A 24,931-nucleotide genomic window follows, 5' to 3' on the forward strand; every position below is an offset into this window, starting at 1 on the left:
ATGGGGGCTTCTGCCAGTCTATCTTCAGGGTACCATCCGGAATCCAACGGCCAAACAGAGAGGATGAATCAAGAGCTGGAAACCACCCTCCGATGTATGACTCGTGACAACCCTTCCACATGGTCATCCTTTATTGTTTGGGCCGAATACGCGCACAACACCTTGCGCTCCTCCTCCACTGGTATGTCCCCGCACGAGTGTCAGTTTGGCTATGCTCCTCCATTGTTCCCGGACCAGGAGGCAGAAGTCAGAGTGCCTTCAGCCTTGAAGTTCGTCAGACGCTGTCGGCTTATGTGGAGGAAGACCCGTCTTAATCTTATGCGTTCCTCACAGAGGTACCAACAACAAGCCAACAGACGTCGCCGTCCCGGGCCTACCCTGCGCCCCGGCCAGAGAGTCTGGCTCTCCACAAGAAACTTACCTCTACGGGTGGAGTCTCGCAAGCTGTCCCAAAAATACATCGGTCCCTTCAAGGTTGCCAGGAGAGTTAACCCAGTTTCTTATCGCCTACACTTACCCAGATCCCTTAAGATTAATCCCACATTTCACATTTCATTGTTAAAACCTGTTGTTTTTTCTCCCCTTGTCCCGGCAGACAGACGTCCCCCTCCGCCTCGTGTCATTGGAGGCCAGCCGGCTTATACCGTCCATCGGATACTGGATTCCCGCCGGGTGCAGTGGTCCTGGCAGTATCTGGTGGACTGGGAAGGCTACGGTCCCGAGGAGCGCTCCTGGGTTCCTGCCAAAGACATCCTGGATACTGACCTCATTCGTCAGTTCAGGGCCCTCCACCCTGAGAGAGCTGATAGGAACGTCAGGAGCCGTTCCTAGGGGGGGGGATTCTGTCAGGATTTGGCCAGGGTTGTTCCGGGTTTTGGTCACTAGATGCCCCCATTGTGCTTTTTGACCTTATGTTTTTTCCCTTGTTCCCCATTATTATTTGCACCTGTACCTCGTTTCCCCTGATTGTATTTAAACCCTTAGTTTCCCTCAGTTCTGTGCTCTGTGTTTGTATGTTAGCACCCAGCCCTAGTGTTCTGTGTTTTCTTGTCGATTCCGGTGGATGCTCTTGTGGAATTCTGTTTTTGTTTTTGAGTGTCTCTTGAGGCTTTTTTTGTGCTATTCCTACCACCTTTTGGATTTGCCATTTTTGTATTTAAGGACTTCTCCTTTTTACTTAATTAAATACACCGTCTTAAGTACTGCTGTGTCTGCCTCATCTTCTGGGTTCTGCTGACTATTCGTGGCTCAGTTGGTTAAGTGACTGTTTCTCACTCCAGAGACCCAGGTTCGTAACCGGGTCCTGACACCCACATTGTTTGATAGTTGGTAATGTCATGTGTTTTGGCTTTGGGCACCTTTTCACTGCATAGTGAAAGTGTAACTTTCTATGTGAGCATTACCCATGCTAAGTTTTTATGTCCCAAATGTTTGCTTTCAATTTATTTGAAGGGTATGTACAGAATGTTGATTTTCCCTCAATGTTGTAATTTTTTAAAATGTAGTTTGAACAATAAGGACCAGTTTCGTTGATGTAGAAATCCTAGTCTTGGACTAAAAAGCAATTAGTTTCAATTGATTGCTCCATTGAGCATCCTTTTTTTAAGGAATATGTTTAATCTGGGTCCTGGAAACCGACCCTCAACTTTTAAATAATCTTACTTTTGAGTTAATAATAATAGAGATGAACATACCATGTGTATTTGTATATTTCATTAAGTTTACAGTGAATGTGTAGGAAGATAAAATTTAAAGGTTAAAATGGATTATGTCAAAATCCTATTTTTTGCGCACATACACACACACACTTTAATCATAGTTTATTAGTCATATGCACAGGATACAGCGTAAACGGTGAAATAAAATGCTTACATGCGAGCTCCCTCAACATTGCAGAAATAATAAAATGAGCGGTAAAACTAACGCAGTCCTGATAAAGGAATTTATATCTTTAAAGTAATGACTAAAGAATTCCACCCTGAAACCATATAATTGTATGAAATGTGTGTGTGACTAGGCCATTGTGTTGTACATATGACCTTGTTGTAACTCTGAAAACTGACAACAGGAAAGAGGGCCCTTCCAAGGCCTCTCTAATCTAGGGAGGAGAGGAACAGCGAGAAACTGCCAAGGCTGGTAGAAAAGTGATAAAACTGTGTGTGTGTGTGTGGGGGGGGGGAGTTATAAAATGACTGTTTTTGCATTTCTGACTTCAGAGCTCTCTGAATAAAGAATCAACCCTTTGCAGAATCTGAGACTTTGCCTAGTTATTATTAAAGAGAATCTGTGCAAATAGTCTTAAGGTGCAGGTGGGGCCTCCCGGGTGGCGCAGTGGTCTAGGGCACTGCATCGCAGACTCCGGGTTCGCACCCAGGCTCTGTCGCAGCCGTCCGCGACCAGGTGGTCCGTGGGGCGACGCACAATTGGCCTAGCGTCGTCCGGGTTAGGGAGGGTTTGGCTGGTAGGGATATCCTTGTCTCATCGCGCACCAGCGACTCCTGTGGCGGGCCGGGTGTAGTGCACGCTAACCAAGGTAGCCAGGTGCACGATGTTTCCTCCGACACATTGGTGCGGCTGGCTTCCGGGTTGGATGCGTGCTGTGTTAAGAAGCAGTGCGGCTTGGTTGGGTTGTGTTTCGGAGGACACATGGCTTTCGACCTTTGTCTCTCCCGAGCCCGTACGGGAGTTGTAGCGATGAGACAAGATAGTAATTACTAACAATTGGATACCATGAAATTGGAGAGAAAAGGGAGTCAAATTTAAAGTAAATAATAATAATAATTAAAAAAAAGGTGCAGGTGGACATCCGCCAGGGTTTAGCTGTCCAACAGTCTAATGGCCATGAGGTAGAAACTGTTTCTGAGCCCTGATGCTCCTGTACCGCATGCCAGGCAGTAAGGGAGTAAACAGTCCATGTCTGGGGTGGCTGCATTCTCTGGCAATCTTCCGGACTTTCCTCAGACACCGCCTGGTGTAAATTTCCTGTAGGGCTAGGAGCTCGCCCCCAGTGATGGGCTGGGCAGTTTTCACCACCCTCTGTAGATCCACGTCCGAGGGCGGTGCAGCTGCTGTAGCAGGCGATGATGCAGTCAGTCATAATGCTCTCGATGCAGTCAGTCATAATGCTCTCGATGCAGCTCCAAGGTCCGCTAGAGGGTGCTATTATTATCCTGATGTCAAGTAATAGCGCCCTCAGCGGACCTTGGGGCTACTCTCGATGGTGCATCACACACACACACACACACACACACACACACACACACACACACACACACACACACACACACACACACACACACACACACACACACACACACACACACACACACACACACACACACACACACTTTCACAATGGCCTTTTCTCATTTGGGTAAAAGTCCATCCTCTTTCCTCCAGCCTCTCTCCTCTGTGACCTGGAAACCGATAAGTGGTTGAGTGGTCGAGGAAGTGCCAATTCTTTAGTAAGCAGATGTAGCCTATAGTCAAAATTTCACCATAGAAACATGGAGGCAATCATTTTATAAAGACTTCCTCATATGCGTTCCGCTGTTCTGTTGGTTTTCTTTCAACTTTATTTCATTGTTTAGCGGCTAAAGGCATTATTCAAGTCATATTAGAAACCAATCCCATTATAGATCCTGCATCTTTAGATCTCCCCTCTTTCTACATTTCTAGGATATTTTCATCTCTTTTCTTATGAGCATTTAAGAAAGGTGTTTTCCTGTAAATTGCATTTAGGAACATTTGCGTGTATGCCTTACTGCTGTGTGCACATTGCTCCACATAAAATATGAATGAATAATAGTTTATCAACATTATAAGTTAAACATTCTGATCTGTTCTATTAGCTTTATAATTGATATGGCGTATCCCTCCATTACTTTGTATACCCAATGCCCACTGAAAAATAAGTTTGTATATGGTAATACAGCAATATACCCTCCACTACACCACTGCAGAGGACGGAGGAGAGAGGATGCAGGATTTAAGCAAACCAATTGAGGAAATGCCAATGACTACAGTATAAAGGAAAAGGCCAATGTCATGGCCCTTTACGAATATACTAGACTAAAATAATCTATTGAAGAAAAGTTTAAAACGTTTCATACATGATACCGAACTAATAATACTAATGAGTAGATAATAACCTAATAGATTTGAATGGAAAATGTATCCGTATCTAACAAATAAAATTGCATAAATAGCCATTCGATGAGTAAACTTTGTCAAACCAACCTTCTGCGACTCAGAGTGCGAACTAAAAAGGATTGCCGATGTAGTCGATCAACAGCGGGCCCACAGACAGATATTTCAGTGGATGTATAAATGTGAAGCATCCGGTTGGCGTTTCCACTAACTACCAAATATGGTAGTGAGAGGAAGCCCACTGGCGCGCAGTGGGAGAAGATGTAACGAGATGGATTTTGGCCGAAATTCTGCAAATCTTCTCATCAATTAAACATTTGATCTCAATATAGTTTTCTGTTCCCAAAACTAGAATATATTATGAACAGAACAGACTAAGTCTTGTAGACTCCGCCATTTGCAAACGTTTTACAAAATCACGCTGTTTAGGAGTGCAAAGTCAAATTGAGTTATTGCACTCGAGCACTTCACAGGGTAGGCGTTCCCTAACGGAAATATGCAAAATAGATACTAGTACGCGCCAATAGGATAGCGCTAGCGCTTGCTTGGCTCTGCCCACCTTCCTTGCTTGTTCTGCCCACTATGACTATTTTGTTCCCAATGGAAATGACAAGCTAAGGTTTATCTTGGTTATATAAAAGTCTTTGGTGGGCCCTTCTTTGAGCACGCACACGTCTGTGCCCGGTTGGTTAACTTTGCTAGCTCATTGATGGACCATAGTAGAAGAAAATGACAGATTACGCTGAGGAGCAGCGAAACGAGCTGGAAGCTATAGAGTCAATTTACCCGGACTCGTTTACAGGTTAGTTTTCTACGAGTCTGTCTCGGTTGGTTTCCAAGCTGGCAAACGCTAGCTAGCCAGCTGGCTAACGCATGCCAGCTAGTTAGCAAGCCAACAACCCTCAATATCTAGGAGAAATTGTTTTAGCTAACGATCACATAATGAAACGCCCTCGATCACCACACACTCAACGTTAGTCAGTGCCACTGTCCTCTTTAGCTAGCTAAACAAACTCAACTGCGCTTACAGTGCCATACAGTTAGTCAGGCTCTCCAGCAGGTGAGTTGATCATAGTCAACATCTTCCACTTTTCAATAGCGAAATTATTTTCGAGCAACGTTTTGATTTTTATTAATTTGCATAACAATGATTTGACTGCTCTGCTGACTTTCATATTTGTTTTGGCCCTCCTGTAGTGCTATCAGAGGTGCCCACCAGCTTCACCATCACTGTGACATCGGACGCAGGGGAAAACGATGAAAGTAACCTAACCTATCACTCTCTTGCCCGAGTCTTGTGTAGATCTGTTCAGCTACACTAGCCTGGTCCCATATGACATGACTCGTCAGTCGAGTTGGCTAAAGCACTTACGGATCTGGGACCAGGCTCTTATTGTTTGTTTATTTGTTAACCTAATGCCTCTGTGTTATTGTAGCGATTGAAGTGACTCTACAGTTCACCTATGTGGAGAAGTATCCCGATGAGGTGCCGCTGTGGGAGATCTACTCCCAGGAGAACCTGGAGGATTCAGACGCAGAGGGCATCCTCACCTTACTGCAGCAGCAGGTCTGTTACACGCATGTCCACACACTCACTCCATAGGGCTGTTACGGTGACAGTATTACAGAGTCATGATGGCAGTTAAATTCCATGTGACAGTTTAGTCACTGTAATTTGACTTCTCCAAGCTCTGATGCTGCTCATGGTCATTAGTAGCCTACCAAACTTGCTAACTGCCTGGTACACCACACTCTATTGTCCCTCAAATCACTGACATCAATGCAAATGTAATTGGAAATCAAATCAAACACTTCATGAGAGCTAATGAGCGCAAAATTTCTATAGGCTATGCAATTGTGTGAAAAAACAGAGTAATGACCTCTAGTAAATAGAGGAGGATCCCATCAGCTTTCTATAGGCTAGACCTACTATATTTATTTCTCAATCTTCCTAATATTAAGCACATTGCTTCTCTTTAAAACAGGAGTATAGCCTACCTGGCTGGCATGAAAATAGGCTCCTTCCATTCGCTATTTAATTGCAAAGATGACGTATTTTTTTCCCCGCTGCCCCTGTTTCAAGACAGGTGCATGCATAATGGTCAATTTCAAAACAAATTTCACGCATATTATTTACTATATGTGAAGATTAAATTACATCAAGAATATTGTGATGGGTGACAATATTAGCCTATCACTTGTGAGTGATGTGGTAAGATGGCGCCGAAGAGGATGGCTGTCGTTTTACATGCCGTAACCAATTGTGCTATTTTGTTCGCTTTTTTATTTTAACTTATTTTGTACATAATGTTGCTGCTACCATCTCTTATGACTGAAAATAACTACTGGACATGAAAACTCACCACGAATTGGAAGAAGCTTTTTCCTTTAACGAGTTTCACGAGAGATACACTGCTCCCTCGGGAACAGGCCCAGATCCCTGTCATTAGAGTGAAGAAAAGGAGGAAAAGAGAACGCAGATCAGGCTGCCTTTTAAGAATCCGAAAGCGAGCGAGTGATCTCCCACTGCCATCAATTCTACTTGCTAACATGCAATCATTGGAAAATAAAATTGATGACTTATGATTGTCCTACCAACAGGACATTAAGAACTGTAATATCTTATGTTTCACTCATGGCTGAACAACGACACAGGTAATGTAGAACTGGAGGGAGTTTCAATGCACCGGCAGAACAAAGAAGCTACGTCTGGTAAGAATTGTTTTACTTGGGTCAAACGTTTTGGGTGGCCTTCCACAAGCTTCCGACAATAAGTTGGGTGAATTTTGGCCCATTCCTCCTGACAGAGTCAGGCCTCCTTGCTCGCACACACCTTTTCAGTTCTGCCCACACATTTTCTATAGGGTTGAGGTCAGGGCTTTGTGATAACCACTCCAATACCTTGACTTTGTTGTCCTTATGCCATTTTGCCACAACTTTGGAAGTATGCTTGGGGTCATTGTCCATTTGGAAGAATGTCCGTGGAATTTCCATGAGACCGGCAGTTATTTGCTTTACAATCACTGGCTAACAGCCCTACTCACTCACTCACGGTCTGTTCCATCATTCTCGCCTTACTGCAGCTTTGTATGTTTGATTGTCCGTCAGTCTCTCTCTGCCTGTCTATTCAGCCTTACTCGGCAATGACAACGCGTACATCTGTGTTTTTAAAATTTTCTAGGCTGAGGAAAACCTTGGAATGGTGATGATATTCACCCTAGTGACAGCAGTTCAGGACAAACTGAACGAATTAGTGGACGAGATAAAAAACAGAAGAGAGGAAGAGAAGAGGCGAAAAGAGGAGGCAGCGGAGGAGGCTGAGAAGGTGCTCTTCCAAGGAACAGTGGTCACCATCGAGAACTTCCTGTCATGGAAAGCCAAGTTTGAGCTGGAGATGGCTGAGTTGAGGAGGAAACGGCAGAAAGAGGAGGAGCAGCAGCAGGCTGGGAAGATTAAACTCACAGGTATGTGCCTACCCCCCCCAAACCCCTATTCATCCCCAGCCAAAAGCCATCTGGATTAGGGTTAAATGGCGGGAACCTGGTTACGGAGATTTACAGCCCAAAATCACTCCCTTTTCCCAGGATAAATAACTGCGAGACACTGGTAAATATATTCAATTATTTATGCAAACAGCTTGGCTTGAAATGGATCTGTTAAATTATATGCAATGTTTAAATCTGGCTTCTCTACGGCCTCTGTATGATAAATCATCCGTGCTCAGGGTGGGGACAGACTGCCCATTTTAGTATGGAGTACAGTTCACAATGCATGTAGACCTATCATTTCATCGTGGTAACTTTTCTTCTTGTGACAGGTACATTTGCATAGTCTATGCGTCAGTAATATAAAGACCAAATATATGTCTAATTTACCCATCTCCATCTGGCTTCTTTTTTTCCCAGGCTGTTTTAAAACAGCAGCTATCTCGAATATCATTGCTTTAAATCAGTGTACTTTTTCAGTCTCTCTCTCCATCAACCTCATTCAAATTGCATCCGAAATAGATAATCGTGTTCTAGATGTCCTAGCCTACCTCTTTCAGGTAATAAATTCAATTCAGTATTAGCCTTATATTTAGCTAATTAATGATGGGTTATGCATAATAATTTTCTAACTTATAGCCTCGGTCTCTTGCGCAATAAGCACTCATCAGTGTGCCGTTGACCCCTCTCCTTTCCCATGCAGGAAAAGCTAGACTGGATTAGCTTGCGGGACATGATTTTTCGTAGCATTTCTTATACCAATAGACTATTCGGAGACGCAAGCTCTTGTTTACTGAAAGTTGAATGCAGCAGCCAATAAAACTCACGGGTAGTTTGAAATAATAGTCAATGTGCGATGCCTGTAGGCTATAGCAGTTATTTGTTCAGACCAATAAACCATTCAGTCTTTGAAGTGAAAGCCTTCTACATCTAATTCTAGTCCTGTATTATTCAAGGATGTCTTTTAGAATGAAGATAATGCCAACTTTAACTGTTGAAAGTGAGGAAGGATTGAATCAACAAGAAGTAGGCTAATAACATTTGGGGAAATATTATGAAAGGTGTATATATGCGTCAGCCTACTAATTATACAAACAGACCCTATTATATTTTGATCAAATTCGCTAGCCTATACTTGTAACTTTTACTGAGCAGCACATGCAGCCTACAATGTATTTTAATGTATGGCTCAGGTAGCATCAGGCTTGAATTTTCAATCAAATCCAGACAGGCCTATTTATATGCTTTTGAATGGCACTTCCAGTTTTGGCGGGAAATACCTGGTTACCGGTAGAGAAATGATTTATTCTCAGGATGGAACATTTGGAAAATACCTGGAAAATATTAAACCCTAATCTGGATGCTACATCTCCGCCATCATGTACAGTCAAAACATGAACCCAAGTGCTTCAAGTTTCTGCATTTTTTTATTTAACCAGGAGAAGTCCATTGAGTCTCTTTTACAGGGAGACACAGTGTGCACAGTTGGAAAGGTAGTCCTAACTTGGTAATGTCCCTGGGGACTTTAAGTAGCAACCATATTGAAGACAATGTCTGTAACTCCTAGTGGTGAAGGAGAGCCGGCTACAGAGGTAGAGGGAGTTTGCCCAGAAAGGCTTTATATTAGAGGTCGACCGATTTTATGATTTTTCAACGCCGATACCGATTATTGGACGCCCAAAAAAGCAGCTACCGATTTAATCGGCCGATATTTTTATTTTTTATTTTTTTGTAATAATGACAATTACAACAATACTGAATTAACACTTATTAACTTAATATAATACATCAATAAAATCAATTTAGCCTCAAATAAATAATGCAAAAACAAAGTGTTGGAGAAGAAAGTAAAAGTCCAATATGTGCCATGTAAGAAAGATAACGTTTAAGTTCCTTGCTCAGAACATATGAAAGCTGGTGGTTCCTTTTAACATGAGTCTTCAATATTCTCAGGTAAGAAGTTTTAGGTTGTAGTTATTAAAGGACTATTTCCCTCTATACCATTATTTCATCAACCTTTGACTATTGGATGTTCTTATAGGCACTTTAGTATTGCCAGTGTAACAGTATAGCTTCCTTCCCTCTCCTCGCTTTTCCCTGGGCTCGAACCAGGAACACAACGACAACAGCCACCCTCGAAGCAGCGTTACCCATGCAGAGCAAGAGAAACAACCACTCCAAGGCTCAGAGCGAGTGACGTTTGAAACGCTATTAGCACGCGCTAACTAGCAAGCCTTTTCACATTGGTTACACCCGCCTCATCTCGGGAGTTGTTAGGCTTGAAGTCATAAACAGTGCAATGCTTGACGCACAACGAAGAGCTGCTGGCAAAACACACTAAAATGCTGTTTAAATGAATGTTTACACGCCTGCTTCTGCCTAACACCACTCAGTCAGATTATATGCAACGCAGGACATGCGAGATAATATCTAGTAATATCAACCATGTGTAGTTAACTAGTGATTATGATTGATTGTTTTGTTATAAGATAAGTTTAATACTAGCTAGCAACTTACCATGGCTTACTGCATTCGTGTAACAGGCAGGCTCCTTGTGGAGTGCAATGAGAGAGAGGCAGGTTGTTATTGCATTGGGCTAGTTAACTGTAAGGTTGCAAGATTTGGTCCCCGAGCTGACAAGGTGGAAATCTGTCGTTCTGCCCCTGAACAAGGCAGTTAACCCACCGTTCCTAGGCAGTCATTGAAAATAAGAATGTGTTAATTGACTTGCCTAGTTAAATAAAGGTATAATGAAATACCGATTTCCGATTGATATGAAAACTTGAAATCGGCCCTAATTAATCGGTCAACCTCTACTTTAAATGAACACATACCAATGTAGCTGTCAGTGCATGTAAAGTGAGGTCCAGTCCACCATTTGAGACAAGGTTCTTAATGTTGGTGAGCGTCTTGGCATTTGTACATGATTAACACTTTTTTTCTCTATCAGGAAAAAAGCTATTTGAGACCGATCACAATCTTGATACATCAGATATACAGTTCCTGGAAGATTGTAAGTATAGCGGAGTTATACAACTGTAGTGTGTGTGTGTGTGTGTGTGTGTGTGTGTGTGCGCGTTTGCCTCAGTATGTCTGAGGTAAGAGAAGTATGGTGATTAGCGAGGGGGATCTGTAAAAGGTTGAACAATGACTTTGCGCTTCCCTCCTGTTCAGCTGGAAACAGTGTTGAAGTGGATGAGTCCCTCTTCCAGGACCTTGAGGAACTTGACCTGGATGAAGACGACCCTGACTTTGACCCTCTGGCACTGGGAAGTGATGAGGACTGAACTAGGAAGAAGAGAAAGATGCCATGGGCATGTTCCAGGCAGACATGTTTTCAAATACTATTTATAATCTTTAAAATACTTTGAGCATTTGCTCTAGCCTGCCTGGGGTGCCAGATGAGTGGGGATTGCAGTGTCTTGACTATTTTATTGAAAGCATTTGAAATAGTATTTGAAACCAGGTCCGGTCCCAGATCATCTTTATTGCAGTCACGTTGTGCCGCACAGATTCAGATCCCCAATGCCTGGGGAAACGTTTTGCATCTCAGGAACGACATCAATGAGATAGAGAATTCTTCTGAAATGCGTAGCACGACTAATATTTACGACTTTGAACGCAACCGATACTAACAGGAGGGGATCATCACAGGAAGGGGAGTCACAGTATCTGACCAAGCACAGAGAAGACAACCAATAACACCCACATTTGTTTTAAACATGAACTATAACTCCAGTTGACTGTAAACACAGAATCACCTCAAGGCATTTATACACCCTTGTCAATGAGTTGATTTATACCCGGATGCCATTAAAGATGCACTATGCAGAAATCTCTTCACCATTTCCTGGTCACAAATATTCTAGTTTGCTTAATTTCAGTTTGACAAAACAAGTATAGTGTAGCATCTAAACCTCTGAAATGTCTTTTCCATAAACAAAAATCTTGTCAGCTGTTTGAAGCTGGTGTACAAAATAAAAGATACTTAAATAGGTTGCATAGAAATAGCTCACATAGAACAGATCTACTGCTTCTTAGACTTTCAATGAGAATGAAAGATCCATAACTAGCATTTGTGTTAAGTACTTTTCTTGGATGTGGGGGACTAAGGACTTTACATTGCCATCTAGGTAATCTGAATGTGGAAAAATAGGGAATAAGTGCTTGTCGGCTTGGAATTCATAAGGCAGTTGTAGAAACCCTGACTGACCCACAGAGGGCAGCAGCACATTTTGTTACGGAACATAACCTTCAAAAGACACTGGTTGAATTCGCTGTTTCCTTATTCTATCACCATATAGCTAAAATGAGTCAAGAAAATTGCTTTTAAAAATATATAGTTCAATTCTTTAAACTTTATGAATGTTTTTTATACACATTAAAACCGACTGAAACTGTGGGTACAGCGCATGAGAAGTTACTGTACACTTGCGAAACTATTTTTCCCTCTAAAATAGCTTAATATACATTTTGGATTGATGGCTACTACACTGAACCAAAATATAAATGCAACATGCAACAATTTCAAAGATTGAGTTACAGTTCATATAAGGAAATCAGTCAGTTAAAATGTATTAGGCCCAAATCTATGGATTTGCATGACTGGGAATACAGAGAAGAGTCTGTTGGCCACAGATACCTTCAAAAGGAAAGGGTGTGGATCAGAAAACCAGTCAGTATCTGGTATGACCATTTGCCTCAGAGATCAACATCTTCGCATAGTTGATCAGGCTGTTGATTGTGGCCTTCGGAATGTTGTCCCACTTCTTTTCAATAGCTGTGTGAAGTTGCTGGATATTGGCAGGAACTGGAACACACTGTCATATGTTGATCCAGAGCATCCCAAACATGCTCAACGGGTGACATGTCTGGTGAGTATGCAGGCCATGGAAGAACTGGGACATTTTCAACTTCCAGGAATGAAAATCCTTGCAACATGGGGCTGTGTATTATCATGCTGAAACATGAGGTGATGGCGGTGGATGAATGGCACGACAATGGACCTCAGGATCTTGTAATGGTATCTGTGCATTCAAATTGCCATCGATAAAATGTAATTATTTTTGTCTGTAGTTTATGCCTGCCCATACCATAACCTCACCGTGGGGCACTCTGTTCACAACGTTGATGTCGGCAAACCACTCAACGCCACATATGCTGTCTGCCCAGTACAATTGAAACAGATTAATTTGTGAAGAGCACACTTCTCCAGCATGACAGTGGCCATCGAAGATGAGCATCTGCCCACAGAAGTTGGTTATGATGCCAAACTGCAGTCAGGTCAAGAAACTGGTTGGGACACAGATGAGCTTCCCCGAGATGATTTCTGACAGTGTGCAGAATTTCTTTGGTTGGCTGGTCTCGGACGATCCCGCAGGTGAAGAAGCCGGATGTGGAGGTCCTGGGCTGGCGTGGTTACACGTGGTGTGAGGTCAGTTGGACGTACTGCCAAATTCTCTAAAATGGAGGTGTCTTATGGTAGAGAAATTAACATTCAACAGCTCTGGTGGATATTCCTGCAGTCAGCATGCCAATTGCACACTCCCTCAACTTGAGACAGGTGGATGGATTATCTTGGCAAATGGAAAAATGCTCACCAACAGGGATGTAAACACATTTGTGCAATGAATAAAAGAAAGAAGAAATAAGCTTTGTGTGTATGGAAAATTTCTGGGATCTTTTATTTCAACTCATGAAACATTTTTGTTCAGTATAGCTTATAACTAGCTTATTAAATTATCTAGGGTAACTTGTAACCAAGGCAGTGTTTTTTCTGGATCAATAATGGGCTTAGGTGGTGGATGTGGCAGGGGCATGAATTTTAGAGAACATTTTAGAGACCCTCATCTTCGCCGTTTTAAAGCCAATTTTCTGCAATTCTATGCATTTTGCGATGGCTAATTCTGTGTTCTTTTGCTCAAACATGAAATATGTAGTGCTAAATTAATTGTTTGAGGGATTTTTCAATTGTCCCTGACTTTCTAGTATTTATTTAGGTGACTGTTAGTTTTCAAAGGTTATTTTATGTAAGGGATAAATGCCCACGTTCTGTACATCATAAACAAATATTCAACAATGCTGTGGTATAAAAAAAGGCATTTAGTCATTTAAGTTTACAGTAAAAGCGTTTTTCCATCCTGAAAAAAATTGTTCTTTTTACACTATTTGGACTTGAAAAAATGCTTCGGGGGCCCGCCCAAGGATTAAAAACATCCCTGCAAGACGTGACTGGGATGTCATCACGTGACACTAGTGACGTCATTGATGTCCCAAGCAAAGGAGAGGGGCACGTCCCTCATCTTCTCCTGGAAGACACTGTCAAATCTCTCGCTCTGTGCAACAGTGAAATGGTTCTTCCAGTCCCCAATGGTCCCTGTCAAGAGTGTGGATGGAAATCAGTCAATAATGTAAAAGAGTATTAAAAGGGCAATTCCACCACTTTTCAACATCATTTTCATTATCTCCAGCATAATACCAGTGTACATACAGTATGTGAAAATGACACATTTCTACATTTCGTATATAAATATCTAAGGTTAAAGTTCTACCCGAGAACAACAAACACGAGATTTGCGGTGACGTGCAGAGCAATAAAATACCCTCCCTCTGGCTAGAAACTTGTAAATCACAGTTTCTTACTTTTAATCCTACCCTGTGATGTCAGATTTAAAAAAGAATAGGACCTTAGCTTTTTAACTCACCATTTCCACATATGTAGACAAGTATGATTCCAGAGATCATGAATATGAGGCTGAAAAGTGGCAGAATTGCCTTATAAGATCAAAAATGATCAATTTAATTTTTCTTCAGGTTTGCACAGATTATAATCCGGATGGTTGTATATCTATCGGAACATTGGTTCAGTGTAAATGTGTGGGGGCCTGGTGTTACAAGTACAGTACTATAAGGCCTTTGTGGTTGCCCTTGGCTTGATTAAGGCTGAAATAATTTGCAGCTTGTGCAATCCTCATACCAAAGTGTATTGATAAGGAGACAGGTGACCATTCTGTTATCACATTATATGATGACTTAGAAGGTGTGACGTGCATACCTTTCCTCATAAACGTGCCCTTGTTGTGGTCAAGCAGGGAGTCGGGCACTGTCTTGTAGTTAGCCTGCGGGTTCTGTTTCATGGTTCTAAAGGTGCTGTGTTCCACTACACTGGCCATCTGCTCCTCTGTCAAATCCTTCCCTAGAAACCTGCACATCCTCTCCACCATGGAGTGCAGGTCCTGCAACACACACACAGTTCATGCTTTGAGACTCATGTAAACTCACAAACCAACTCCGAGTACAGGACAGGATGGACAAGTAGATGGACAGGTAGGATTCGCCACTGTTGGTACCTTGATCATCTCTTCATATGTGATGTACAGGAAGTTCATGTTGTCTCTATTAGCGTACCACGTCTTGATGTGCTCAAACCAACAGCTCCCAAAAACTGCAACACACACAGCAAAGACTCAAATGGATGCTTCATAACCAGCCTACCACCATGAAAGCATAGATGAACCTAAGGATACTACAGGCAAAAGTGTTTATAAGGCTTTCGACATCATTCATTTCAAAATAATCACAATTAACTGACTTAACTGTAAGCATAACGCATTGTTGGCTAGTGCCAACTCCCCATAGAACAAAATACTTGGCTTTGCACATCATGTATGATATTCATAGTCCTTAACAGGACCAAAGGCACACATTCTACTTACCTTTCCCTTCCATGAATTTCTCAAAGAAATCATTGAAGTCCTTCGGTGTCTCCAGCATGGCTGCATATTTGTGGAAGTGGTAATAGGACACGATAACATCCTTAGGGTTTCTGGCCACATAGATCACCTTAGGGAAGCAAGATCATACTGCACATCAATAGATTGACTGTAAAAAAAACGATCCATCTATATCAGTAGTAATAATTTAATGAAAGTAATCCTGAAGGTAATGACAAATAGTGAAAATAGACTTCCGGTAAACACTTAAAGCCTGCAGGTACTATGCATTCTAAGACTTATAATCAGCATGTATACCGACCATTTAGAGCACATATGTCAGAGTCAAGGCCCGCGGGCCACATCCGGCCCGCGAGAAGGTTTTTTACGGCCCCTGGGATGATCTTGATTTATTATTAGAACCGGCCCGCAGACCGCAGCAAGCCGGCAGCCCGCAGATCTTTTACACGCACCAATACTACATTTCCCACAATGCAACGGTGACGCACCGAGCAGTAGGCTGCTTCATTTCAATATTTATTGGCACAGCAGTCGTCAGCATCACAGTAAAATTAACTTTCAGATACCCATCAAAAATGGCAAAACGGAAGGTGGACACTGAGAACCGGGGTTTCAAACAAGGTGGGAGTCGGAGTATATGTTCACGGAGGTAGCTGGAAAACCTGTGTGTCTTCTGTGTGGAGAAAGTGTGGCGGTACTGAAAGAGTATAATCTGAGACGACATTATGAAACGAAACACGCGGACAAAAACAAGAATATGGACATGGAACAAAGGCTACAAAAGGCAGAGGAATTAAAACGAGGCCTCAAATCTCGACAGGCTCTGTTCAAAAAAGCCAAATCACAAGGCCAGGCTGCTGTCAAGGCCAGTTTTATTTTGGCAGAAGAGATCGCTAAATCAGCCCGGCCATTTACGGAGGGGGCGGCAGTGGGTGCTGCGGAGTTCGCCCGTTTCCTCCCCGACACAATGCCCCAGCTGCGCATCCAGGCTGCTCAAACGTTGTCTATGTTTGGCAGCACATACCTGTGTGAACAACTTTTTTCTTTGATGAACCTGAACAAAACATCACACAGAAGTCGACTTACTGCTGAACACCTCCACTCAATTCTGAGGATTTCCTCAGCTCAGAGCCTTACCCCGAACATTGATGAACTTGTGGAAAAGATGGGACACCACCAAGTATCACCCTCAACCTCAAACAAGTGAACATTACTGTGCAATCACATATTTAGAGTTTTTACTCAGTTCAAGTTTAAAAGTTAAAGTTTAATATTTGTTTTCACTGCATGTTACTTCTCCTTAAACAAAGTGTTGTTTTTGATTAATAGATTTTTGCACTTTATTTTATTGTATTTCAATCCAATTATATTTTAAAAATATTTCAGTTGAGTGGATGATAGAAAATTGCTATTATTGTTTTTTTCTTTGAAGTAAATTTAGCCCACTTTTGCTAAAATAGAAAATATAGGCTACTGATGGTGCCTTGAATACCGGTTTCTTTCATTTAATGTTCATGTTATGGGGATTTTTATATAAAGGAAATTTGTCTTTTGTGTCTGTTGAAAATTAAAGATTACTGACAGAGCCATAAGAAAATATTGCTTTATTTATCTGATCATATTGGAATATATTTGTTAGGTTTTCAGTAGGTTCAATTAGGTTCACTAGACTATATGCGTCATTTAAAAATTTTTCAATGAACATTCGAACAGTCCGGCCCTCGGCTTGTAGCTAAATTTTTTATTTGGTCCTCCGTCCATTTGACTTTGACACCCCTGATTTAGAGTATTTTGATACACAGATATATATAAAATATTAAAAGCCTTATAAGGCATTAAAAAGGCTCATACATAACAAGTAAGAAAGCATTATACCTGCAGGCTAACACCAATACCAAAGTGCTAATTATGAAGTGCTAATACCACAGAATAATATCCAAGTGTTACCAAAATGAGCCTTGCATTCCACTGACCTTTCCCCTCTTTTGTCTGATGGCGAGAGGCATGAACTTGTACTGCAGGTGGGTGACCCGTAGCCTGGGGGAAGGGGTAGCGTTAAACTCCTTCTCACTGCCAATCAGCTCGATCCATGGGACGCGCTGCGCGTTGAGATGCTCTGTGTTTGGAGTGACGTCACCTTTGGCTTCTATCAGAGTCAGAATCTGCTGCATCCAGATCGTCCCTGTCAATCACAGCAGAGTGGACACTACAGGTCACCCAGAGGTAATTTCAATTCAATTTAAACTTCAATGTCAGTCCTACCATACAATGTACATTACTGGATAGCTTGGCCCTTTCACCTCACTATCTTGATTTGATAACACCCACGCAGTTTAACTGACAATTCAGGGGTTATTTTTATTGGGGAAAATGTAGTGAACTTTTGTTTCTCAGGGATTTTACACTAACAAGTATGTGGACACCTGCTCGTCGAACATCTCAATCCAAAATGGGCATTCATTTGGAGTTGGTCCCCCCTTTGCTGCCATAACAGCCTCCACTCTTCTGGGAAGACATTCCACTAGATGTTGGAACATTGCTGCGGGGACTTGCATTCATTCAGCCACAAGAGCCTTAGTGAGGTTGGGCACTGATGTTTGCCAATTAGGCCTGGCTCGCAGTCGGCGTTCCAATTCATCCCAAAGGTGTTCGTTGGGGTTGAGGTCAGGGTTCTGTGAAGGCCAGTCAAGTTCTTCCACACCGATCTCGTCAAACCATTCTGTATGGACCTTGCTTTGTGCACAGGGCATTGTCATGCTGAAACAGGAGAGGGCCTTCCCCAAACTGTTGCCATAAAGTTGGAAGCATAGAATCGTCTACAAGGTTATTGTACGGTGTAGGGTTAAGATTTCCTTCCACTGGAACTAAGAAGCCTGGCCCGAACTATGAAAAACAGCCCAATACCATTATTCCTCCTCCACCAAACAGTTGGCACTATGCATTGGGTCAGGTAGCGGTCTCCTGGGATCCACCAAACTCAGATTCGTCCGTCGGACTGCCAGATGGTGAAGTGTGATTCATAACTCCAGAGAAGGTGTTTCCACTAATCCAGTGTCCAATGCCGGTGAGCTTTACACCACTCCAGCCGACGCTTGGCATTGCACACAAGTCTAAGATCACCATGCGCAACTACTCGGCCAAGAAAACCCATTTCATGTTGTTCCCGACGAACAGTTTTTGTGCTGATGTTGCTTCAAGAGGCAGTGTGGGACTCGGTAGTGAGTGCTGCAACTGAGGACAGACAATTTTTAATACGCTACGTGCTTCAGCACTCGGTGGTCCCGTTCTGTGAGCTTGTGTGGCCTACTACTTCGCAGCTGAGATGTTTCCACTTCACAATAACAGCACCTACAGTTGCCCGGGGAAACTCTCGCATGGCAGAAATTTGACGACCTGATTTGTTGGAAAGGTGGCATCCTATGATAGTGCCACGTTGAAAGTCACTGAGCTCCTGAGTAAAGCCATTCTACTGCCAATGTTTGTCTATGACGGTTGCATGGCTGTGTTTGATTTTATACACCTGTCAGCAACTGGTGTGGTTGAAATAGCCAAATCCACTAATTTGAAGGGTGTCCACATACTCTGTATATATAGTGTATTTGAATGTGGACATTGTCCTGCCTACCGTCACTGTGCTACTCCTGCTCTGATACGATGCTTATGGGACATCGGTCTGTTACACTTTAATCTAGCCTGGTTTAAACCATTGTTTTCAGCCAAGGGGAGAATAACAGGGCATGGCAGCATTCCACCTAATGTAAGGATGCGGGCAAGATTCTGCGCCGGGAGAAAATACCAGTTTTGTTGGCTTAAAACAACTAGGACATTTCTTTCACTTATCTGGGCTGCTGGACTGATACAAGTTGAGAACAGAGCCCATTAACAGATAAGCAAAGTAAACTCGCTGAACGAGATCTAATCAGTTGAGCTGAAACTGTGTAAGAGGACCTTAGAGATAAAAAGAGGTATGCAGGAATGTTTTAAAAGCGGTAATCAACTGGGTATTCTAGGTAAGTACATCCATGCTGTCTCCAGTATTCACCTGACTTGGGATAAGTGACGGCGAATACGTCTGAGTCTCGGATCTCCCAGTTCTGGATTTGGTCGACCTCGTCGGGAGAGTGGACCCCATTGATCAGGTTGAAGTTCCGGTGAGGAACCAGCATATAGTCCAGAATCTGGGGATCAGTGGAATCCAAAGGATCTGAGAAGACAAGATATAATCAAAGGCCCACTCATTCAAGCAATCTGGATCTGTGTAAGCATTAACACACAACAGGGAATAACCATACACCTCCAGCCGTGTGAGAAGGCACGAGGCCAAAGTTCTACTCATCTAGAGTTGAAACGCTGTGCTTGATTAGACAAAAATCTGAAATAAACACCCAAAAAGCCCAGTAAATTAGGCTGTTATTCCAAACAAATGTATATATAGCTATCAGATCACAGGGAGCCAGGAGGATGCCAAGTGGAAATGTTTCAAGGGGAAATCTGGGATTAGAAAAACAACTGGTAAACAGCTGAGGGTTGGGGCTGGAGAAATGTAAACATAAACGGAGTCATGGATGCAAGGACTGACCATTAATGATATCAAAATGATAGTTATGAAACCATATAGGGTTTGTTTAGAATAACATTGTTATTCTAAACAAATAACACTATTTTGGGTTCTGGTGGAGTAAAACAGTTGACCTAAACGCATGAGGCATTTACAAGTTATATTCTTCATGAAGCAGCAATGGCTACATGCCATTAACTCAAAAGTCATAAAATGTATGTAACAATCCCAGATTGACCCTTTAACAAAAGGAGACATTCAATAACATTCAAGTACCTATAAACAAAGTCTGGGTACAGAAAAAAGTCTTCATATGAAGGACTAGCAAATATTTCAGTCAAGATAAATGGTGGGTTTGCTGTGCAACAATGCAGTTCTAGCTGTAAATCATAGAGGGACAGAGAGCATGTTGTTCTGTTCACGGGCTGGTCTGAATCACAGGTTTAAAAAAAGTTGCTTAGTTTGTGTCCATCAAGCTCAAGCCTTGGTCACCATTCATGGTCCTATGTAATCCTTTCTATCTCTTACCGGGTGAGACAGATCTTGCATGCAACAGTGCATAATATATATATATATGGACAGTAATGTACACTTCAGACATGCAAACATCTCACTGAGATGTTCCAAATATGACAATACCACAATTACGCACCTATGTATCACACAGAGAAAACAAAGTAATTACTTGTTTCTAACTATGCCACTCAGATTCTGGTTTAACATTAAATTAACATGATAAAATGGCAATACATGGGTAGGCACTGTATTCTGCAATAGGCAATAGAGCAACCCATTTGAACTCCCAACTATAACTCCACGCACTGCACAGAATTCCCTACCTGTCTTTGTACGGATGGAAGTTGTCATTGTATGCCAATGTGACAAAATCCACAGTCGGTGTTGGCTACTATGAAATCCCTGGCCCCAGGTAGTTTTTTGCAGTCAATTCACAACTATTCTTAAAAATAAGGTTTTATGATGGATAGCGGGCAGAGCGAAGTAAAATTCACCCTGTGTCCAATGCGCACCCGAATATCACCTACTGTCCCAAATAGAAGACGCGGAAGACAAACACGCGTTTCAGCTGGTTTTTTTATTCGTGTCGTGCGCGAGGAATACTGACCGCCTATACAATTTAAGCGCGTTTGCGCACGCAGCAGTAGGGTTTGTTTCCTGCGCGGTCGCACTTGAGATTAATTTGCCTTTTTTAAACACAGCGTTACAGACTCCATGCAATGTGCCATATTTTACATCCCCCATGACCGACGAAAAACGGGAAACGATTTTGATTAGGCTACAGAGGAAATCCGGTATTCTTAATTAGTTTGTTTTACTGAGAAAATTAATTGAGAAACGTTTTTGAGGCCAAATTAATTTTTGTTTTGTCAACATTTGGTGCACTCACTCTAACACACACACTTTCCACTCTGTGCATCAGAGGTGGCACCACACGTACTAGAGTGATGTGGTGAAAATGTATTATGGGGCTGTAATCTTTCCTGTTCTGGTAACCTAACCAGGTAAAACCCAGGACCTTAAACGGTATGCCGTGATTAATCTGTTGTATTAAGGTTTAAAATGGGCTATGGTGGGACCAGAGTTGTTCTAATCAGGTCACATGGTTTAAACAAACGAATGTCCTTGGGGAAGATGAAACCACTGTCAAACTGCAGCAACCTTGTAGTTATATATTAATTATATTAGGACTTCGGTTGTTTACACAGAAAGCAGAGAAAAGCAACATGATTGGACAAAGCATCCTGTATGCGGGTTTGTTGCGTCATATTGTCCCGCCCAATGCAACTCTAGGCCTAATTAAAAATCTCATCTAACTCAGCCTGTTAGCTATTGTGTTTATTGATTAATTCCAGTTAATCATTTTGGATTGAAAAAGCCTAGGTAGTCGAGTCAGTCCAAGTTTGAATATAAACCAAATTTCATCCAATTCACATTTTCTCACAAACAAATTGGCTATAAATACACCAAGTTACTGCTTCCTTCACCCTGGCCAGAGACAGTGCACATAGTAGTGATCAGACTGAACAATTATATTGTTTCCATGCAATACAGCATGTCAGATCGCTAATGTTTAAGTGCATAGGCGGATACATTTACGGAGGAGTTATTTTTTGTGTCTGTCTGGTGTGATGTGTTATCAGGCTTGCTAAATAAATACCAGCGGAAAGTGGAGACTTAAACTTTGTGCATTGTGCCCAGCCCGCGTGACCTGCGATTTCTGTGAACCTGATTGGTTAACAAGGCATGTAAAGAGCCTGAAGCAGCACTCCAGTGTGACTGGAAGAGATCTTGTCTTCGAGTTGACAAATCATGAGGCAAATCGGTCTAAAATACAGAACTTTCCCCCTCTTTTTAACGTTTTGCGTTGATATATTTTATTAAACTGAATAAAAAAATGGTGATTGTCAATGGCAAATGTAATTTCTCCACGTTTTCTGGCCAGGTCCTGTTATGCATGGACCCTAATACTTCTGATGGATTCATATTTTGTTAGAGGGCAACAAAGCATAACCTTTCACCAGTTCGTGAAATTTCTCTAATATGACAGTAATATGTCCAATACATATTTATTCTCTGTAGAACTGATAAGGACATATGTAGTCGCAATCCACACATCTGTCAGTTATCAGTGAGCTGTCACATTGCTGAGAGGGCATGGACAGGAATCAGGACAGAGGCTTGGAGGAAAAAGAAGTTCCTCCAACCAACCCACAGACTGCGGTCCTAACAGTTCAATAGTAATTAGAGCATTCCAGTCGGTGGCCTGGGAATAATATGTATTACAGAATGTCCTTCTCACCAGCAACTTTTTATTTATTTATCTGTCCTATTCTCAGTAGTGATCGTGTTGCCAGGTGACTTGCCAGGAGGGTGTGTGTCATCTGTGTTTGTGAGAGAGTATATGTTTGTGTGAGTGAATGTCAGTGTGTGTGTGTATTGGTTCCACCGAAGCCGCACGTACCTAGAGGGCCCCAGCCCCCAGATACGGTAAGAAGATAAAAGCTGAGGTTACGGAATGTTCCTCCTCAATTGGAACAGGACAGAAGGATAAAGTGTGACTCAACACTAAATCATCAGTGGTCTCGATGTCTCCCCATGTAACCTGACTCATGTTTGAGAAAGGGGAGAACTACTTGGTCTTGTTTTCTGATTTGACAATACATGAGGAGGGGCTGGTCTATTCCTACTTCTAGTGAAAGACAGTGTGGGACAAAGATGCACCAGGCGTGTCTCTCCATGAATGCACTCCGTTTATGTTTGTGTGTGTGTGTGTGTGTGTGTGTGTGTATATATATATATATATAAACTCAGCAAAAAATAAATGTCCCCTCAATGTCAACTGTGTTGATTTTCAGCAAACTTAACGTGTAAATATTTGTATGAACATAAGATTCAACAACAGACATGAACTGAACAAGTTCCACAGACTTGACACAGGCGTGACTAACATAAATGGAATAATGTGTCCCTGAACAAAGGGGAGGGTCAAAATCAAAAGTAACAGTCGGTATCTGGTATGGCCACCAGCTGCATTAAGTACTGCAGTGCATCTACTCCTCATGGACTGCACCAGATTTGCCAGCTCTTGCTGTGAGATGTCACCCCACTCTTCCAACAAGGCACCTGCAAGTTCCTGGACGTTTCTGGGGGGAATGGCCCTAGCCCTCACTCTCCGATCCAATAGGTCTCAGATGTGCTAAACTGGATTGAGATCCTGGCTCATCGTTGGCCATGGCAGAACACTGACATTCCTGTCTTGCAGGAAATCAAGCACAGAATGAGCAGTATGGCTGGTGGCATTGTCATGCTGGAGGGTCATGTCAGGATGAGCCTGCAGGAAGGGTACCACATGAGGAGGATGTTTTCCCTGTAACACTCAGCGTTGAGATTGCCTGCAATGACAAAAAGCTCAGTCCGATGATGCTGTAACACACCGCCCCAGACCATGAAAGACCCTCCACCTCCAAATCAATCCCGCTGTAGAGTACAGGCCTCGGTGTAACGCTCAATCCTTTCGACAATAAACGTGAAACCGACCATCACCACTGGTGAAACAAAACCACGAATCCAGTGAAGAGCACTTTTTGCCAGTCCTCTCTGGTCCAGCGACGGTGGGTTTGTGCCCATAGGCAACGTTGCCGGTGATGTCTGGTGAGAACCTGCCTGACAACGGGCCTACAAGCACTCAGTCCATCCTCTCTCAGCCTATTGCGGACAGTCTGAGCACTGATGCGGAGGGATTGTGTGTTCCTGGTGTAACTCGGGCAGTTGCTGTTGCCATCCTGTACCTGTCCCGTAGGTGTGATGTTCGGATGTACCGATCTTATGCAGGTGTTACACATGATCTGCCACTGCGAGGATGATCAGCTGTTGCCATGGCAATTTATTGCCCTGGCGACATCCGCAGTCCTCATGCCTCCTTGCAGCATGCCTAAGGCACATTCACACAGATGAGCAGGGACCCTGGGCATCTTTCTGTGTTTTTCAGAGTCAGTAGAAAGGCCTCTTTATTGTCCTAAGTTTTCATAACTGTGACCTTAATTGCCTAACGTCTGTAAGCTGTTAGTGTCTTAACGACCGCTCCACAGGTGCATGCTCATTAATTGTTTATGGTTCATTGAACAAGCATGGCTAACAATGTTTAAACCCTTTACAATGAAGATCTGTGAAGTTATTTGGATTTTTACGAATTATCTTTGAAAGACGGTCCTGAAAAAGTGACATTTCTTTTTTTGATGAGTTTATTACATACATACATATAGTGGGGCAAAAAGGTATTTAGTCAGCCACCAATTGTGCAAGTTCTCCCACTTAAAAAGATGAGAGGCCTGTAATTTTCAACATAGGTACACTTCAAATATGACAGACAAAATGAAAAAAAAAATCCAGAAAATCACATTGTAGGATTTTTAATGAATTTATTTGCAAATTATGGTGGAAAATAAGTATTTGGTCAATAACAAAAGTTTCTCAATACTTTGTTATAT

At 42.4% G+C, this 24,931-nt stretch overlaps 2 protein-coding genes across 3 annotated transcripts; one reads left to right on the top strand and one right to left on the bottom strand.

The window, feature by feature from the left end:
• The first annotated feature begins 4,777 nt into the window (after window positions 1-4,777).
• Window positions 4,778-12,036, top strand: LOC135522079 (RWD domain-containing protein 1-like). Its single transcript, XM_064948001.1, has 6 exons — window positions 4,778-4,951; window positions 5,347-5,412; window positions 5,586-5,716; window positions 7,331-7,613; window positions 10,585-10,647; window positions 10,809-12,036. Exons 1-6 carry the CDS (start codon window positions 4,879-4,881, stop codon window positions 10,919-10,921), a joined length of 729 nt encoding a protein of 242 aa, XP_064804073.1. The 5' UTR covers window positions 4,778-4,878; the 3' UTR covers window positions 10,922-12,036.
• Window positions 12,037-13,267: 1,231 nt separating this feature from the next.
• Window positions 13,268-21,051, bottom strand: LOC135522078 (amine sulfotransferase-like). Of its 2 annotated transcripts, XM_064948000.1 has the most exons (8): window positions 20,765-21,051; window positions 19,410-19,571; window positions 17,341-17,549; window positions 15,350-15,476; window positions 14,984-15,078; window positions 14,689-14,869; window positions 14,339-14,388; window positions 13,923-14,010 (listed from the first exon to the last, which is right to left on the bottom strand). In XM_064948000.1, the coding sequence occupies exons 1-7, from the start codon at window positions 20,790-20,792 to the stop codon at window positions 14,375-14,377; spliced, it is 816 nt and encodes a 271-aa protein (XP_064804072.1). In that variant the 5' UTR covers window positions 20,793-21,051; the 3' UTR covers window positions 13,923-14,010; window positions 14,339-14,374. The 2 variants fall into 2 exon arrangements, with proteins under 2 accessions (XP_064804071.1, XP_064804072.1); XM_064947999.1 differs by lacking the exon at window positions 14,339-14,388 and having other exon boundaries at window positions 13,268-14,010; window positions 20,765-21,048.
• Between the last annotated feature and the right edge of the window lie 3,880 nt (window positions 21,052-24,931).

This window comes from Oncorhynchus masou, chromosome 30, assembly GCF_036934945.1.
Source record: "Oncorhynchus masou masou isolate Uvic2021 chromosome 30, UVic_Omas_1.1, whole genome shotgun sequence".
NCBI classification, from domain to species: domain Eukaryota; kingdom Metazoa; phylum Chordata; class Actinopteri; order Salmoniformes; family Salmonidae; genus Oncorhynchus; species Oncorhynchus masou.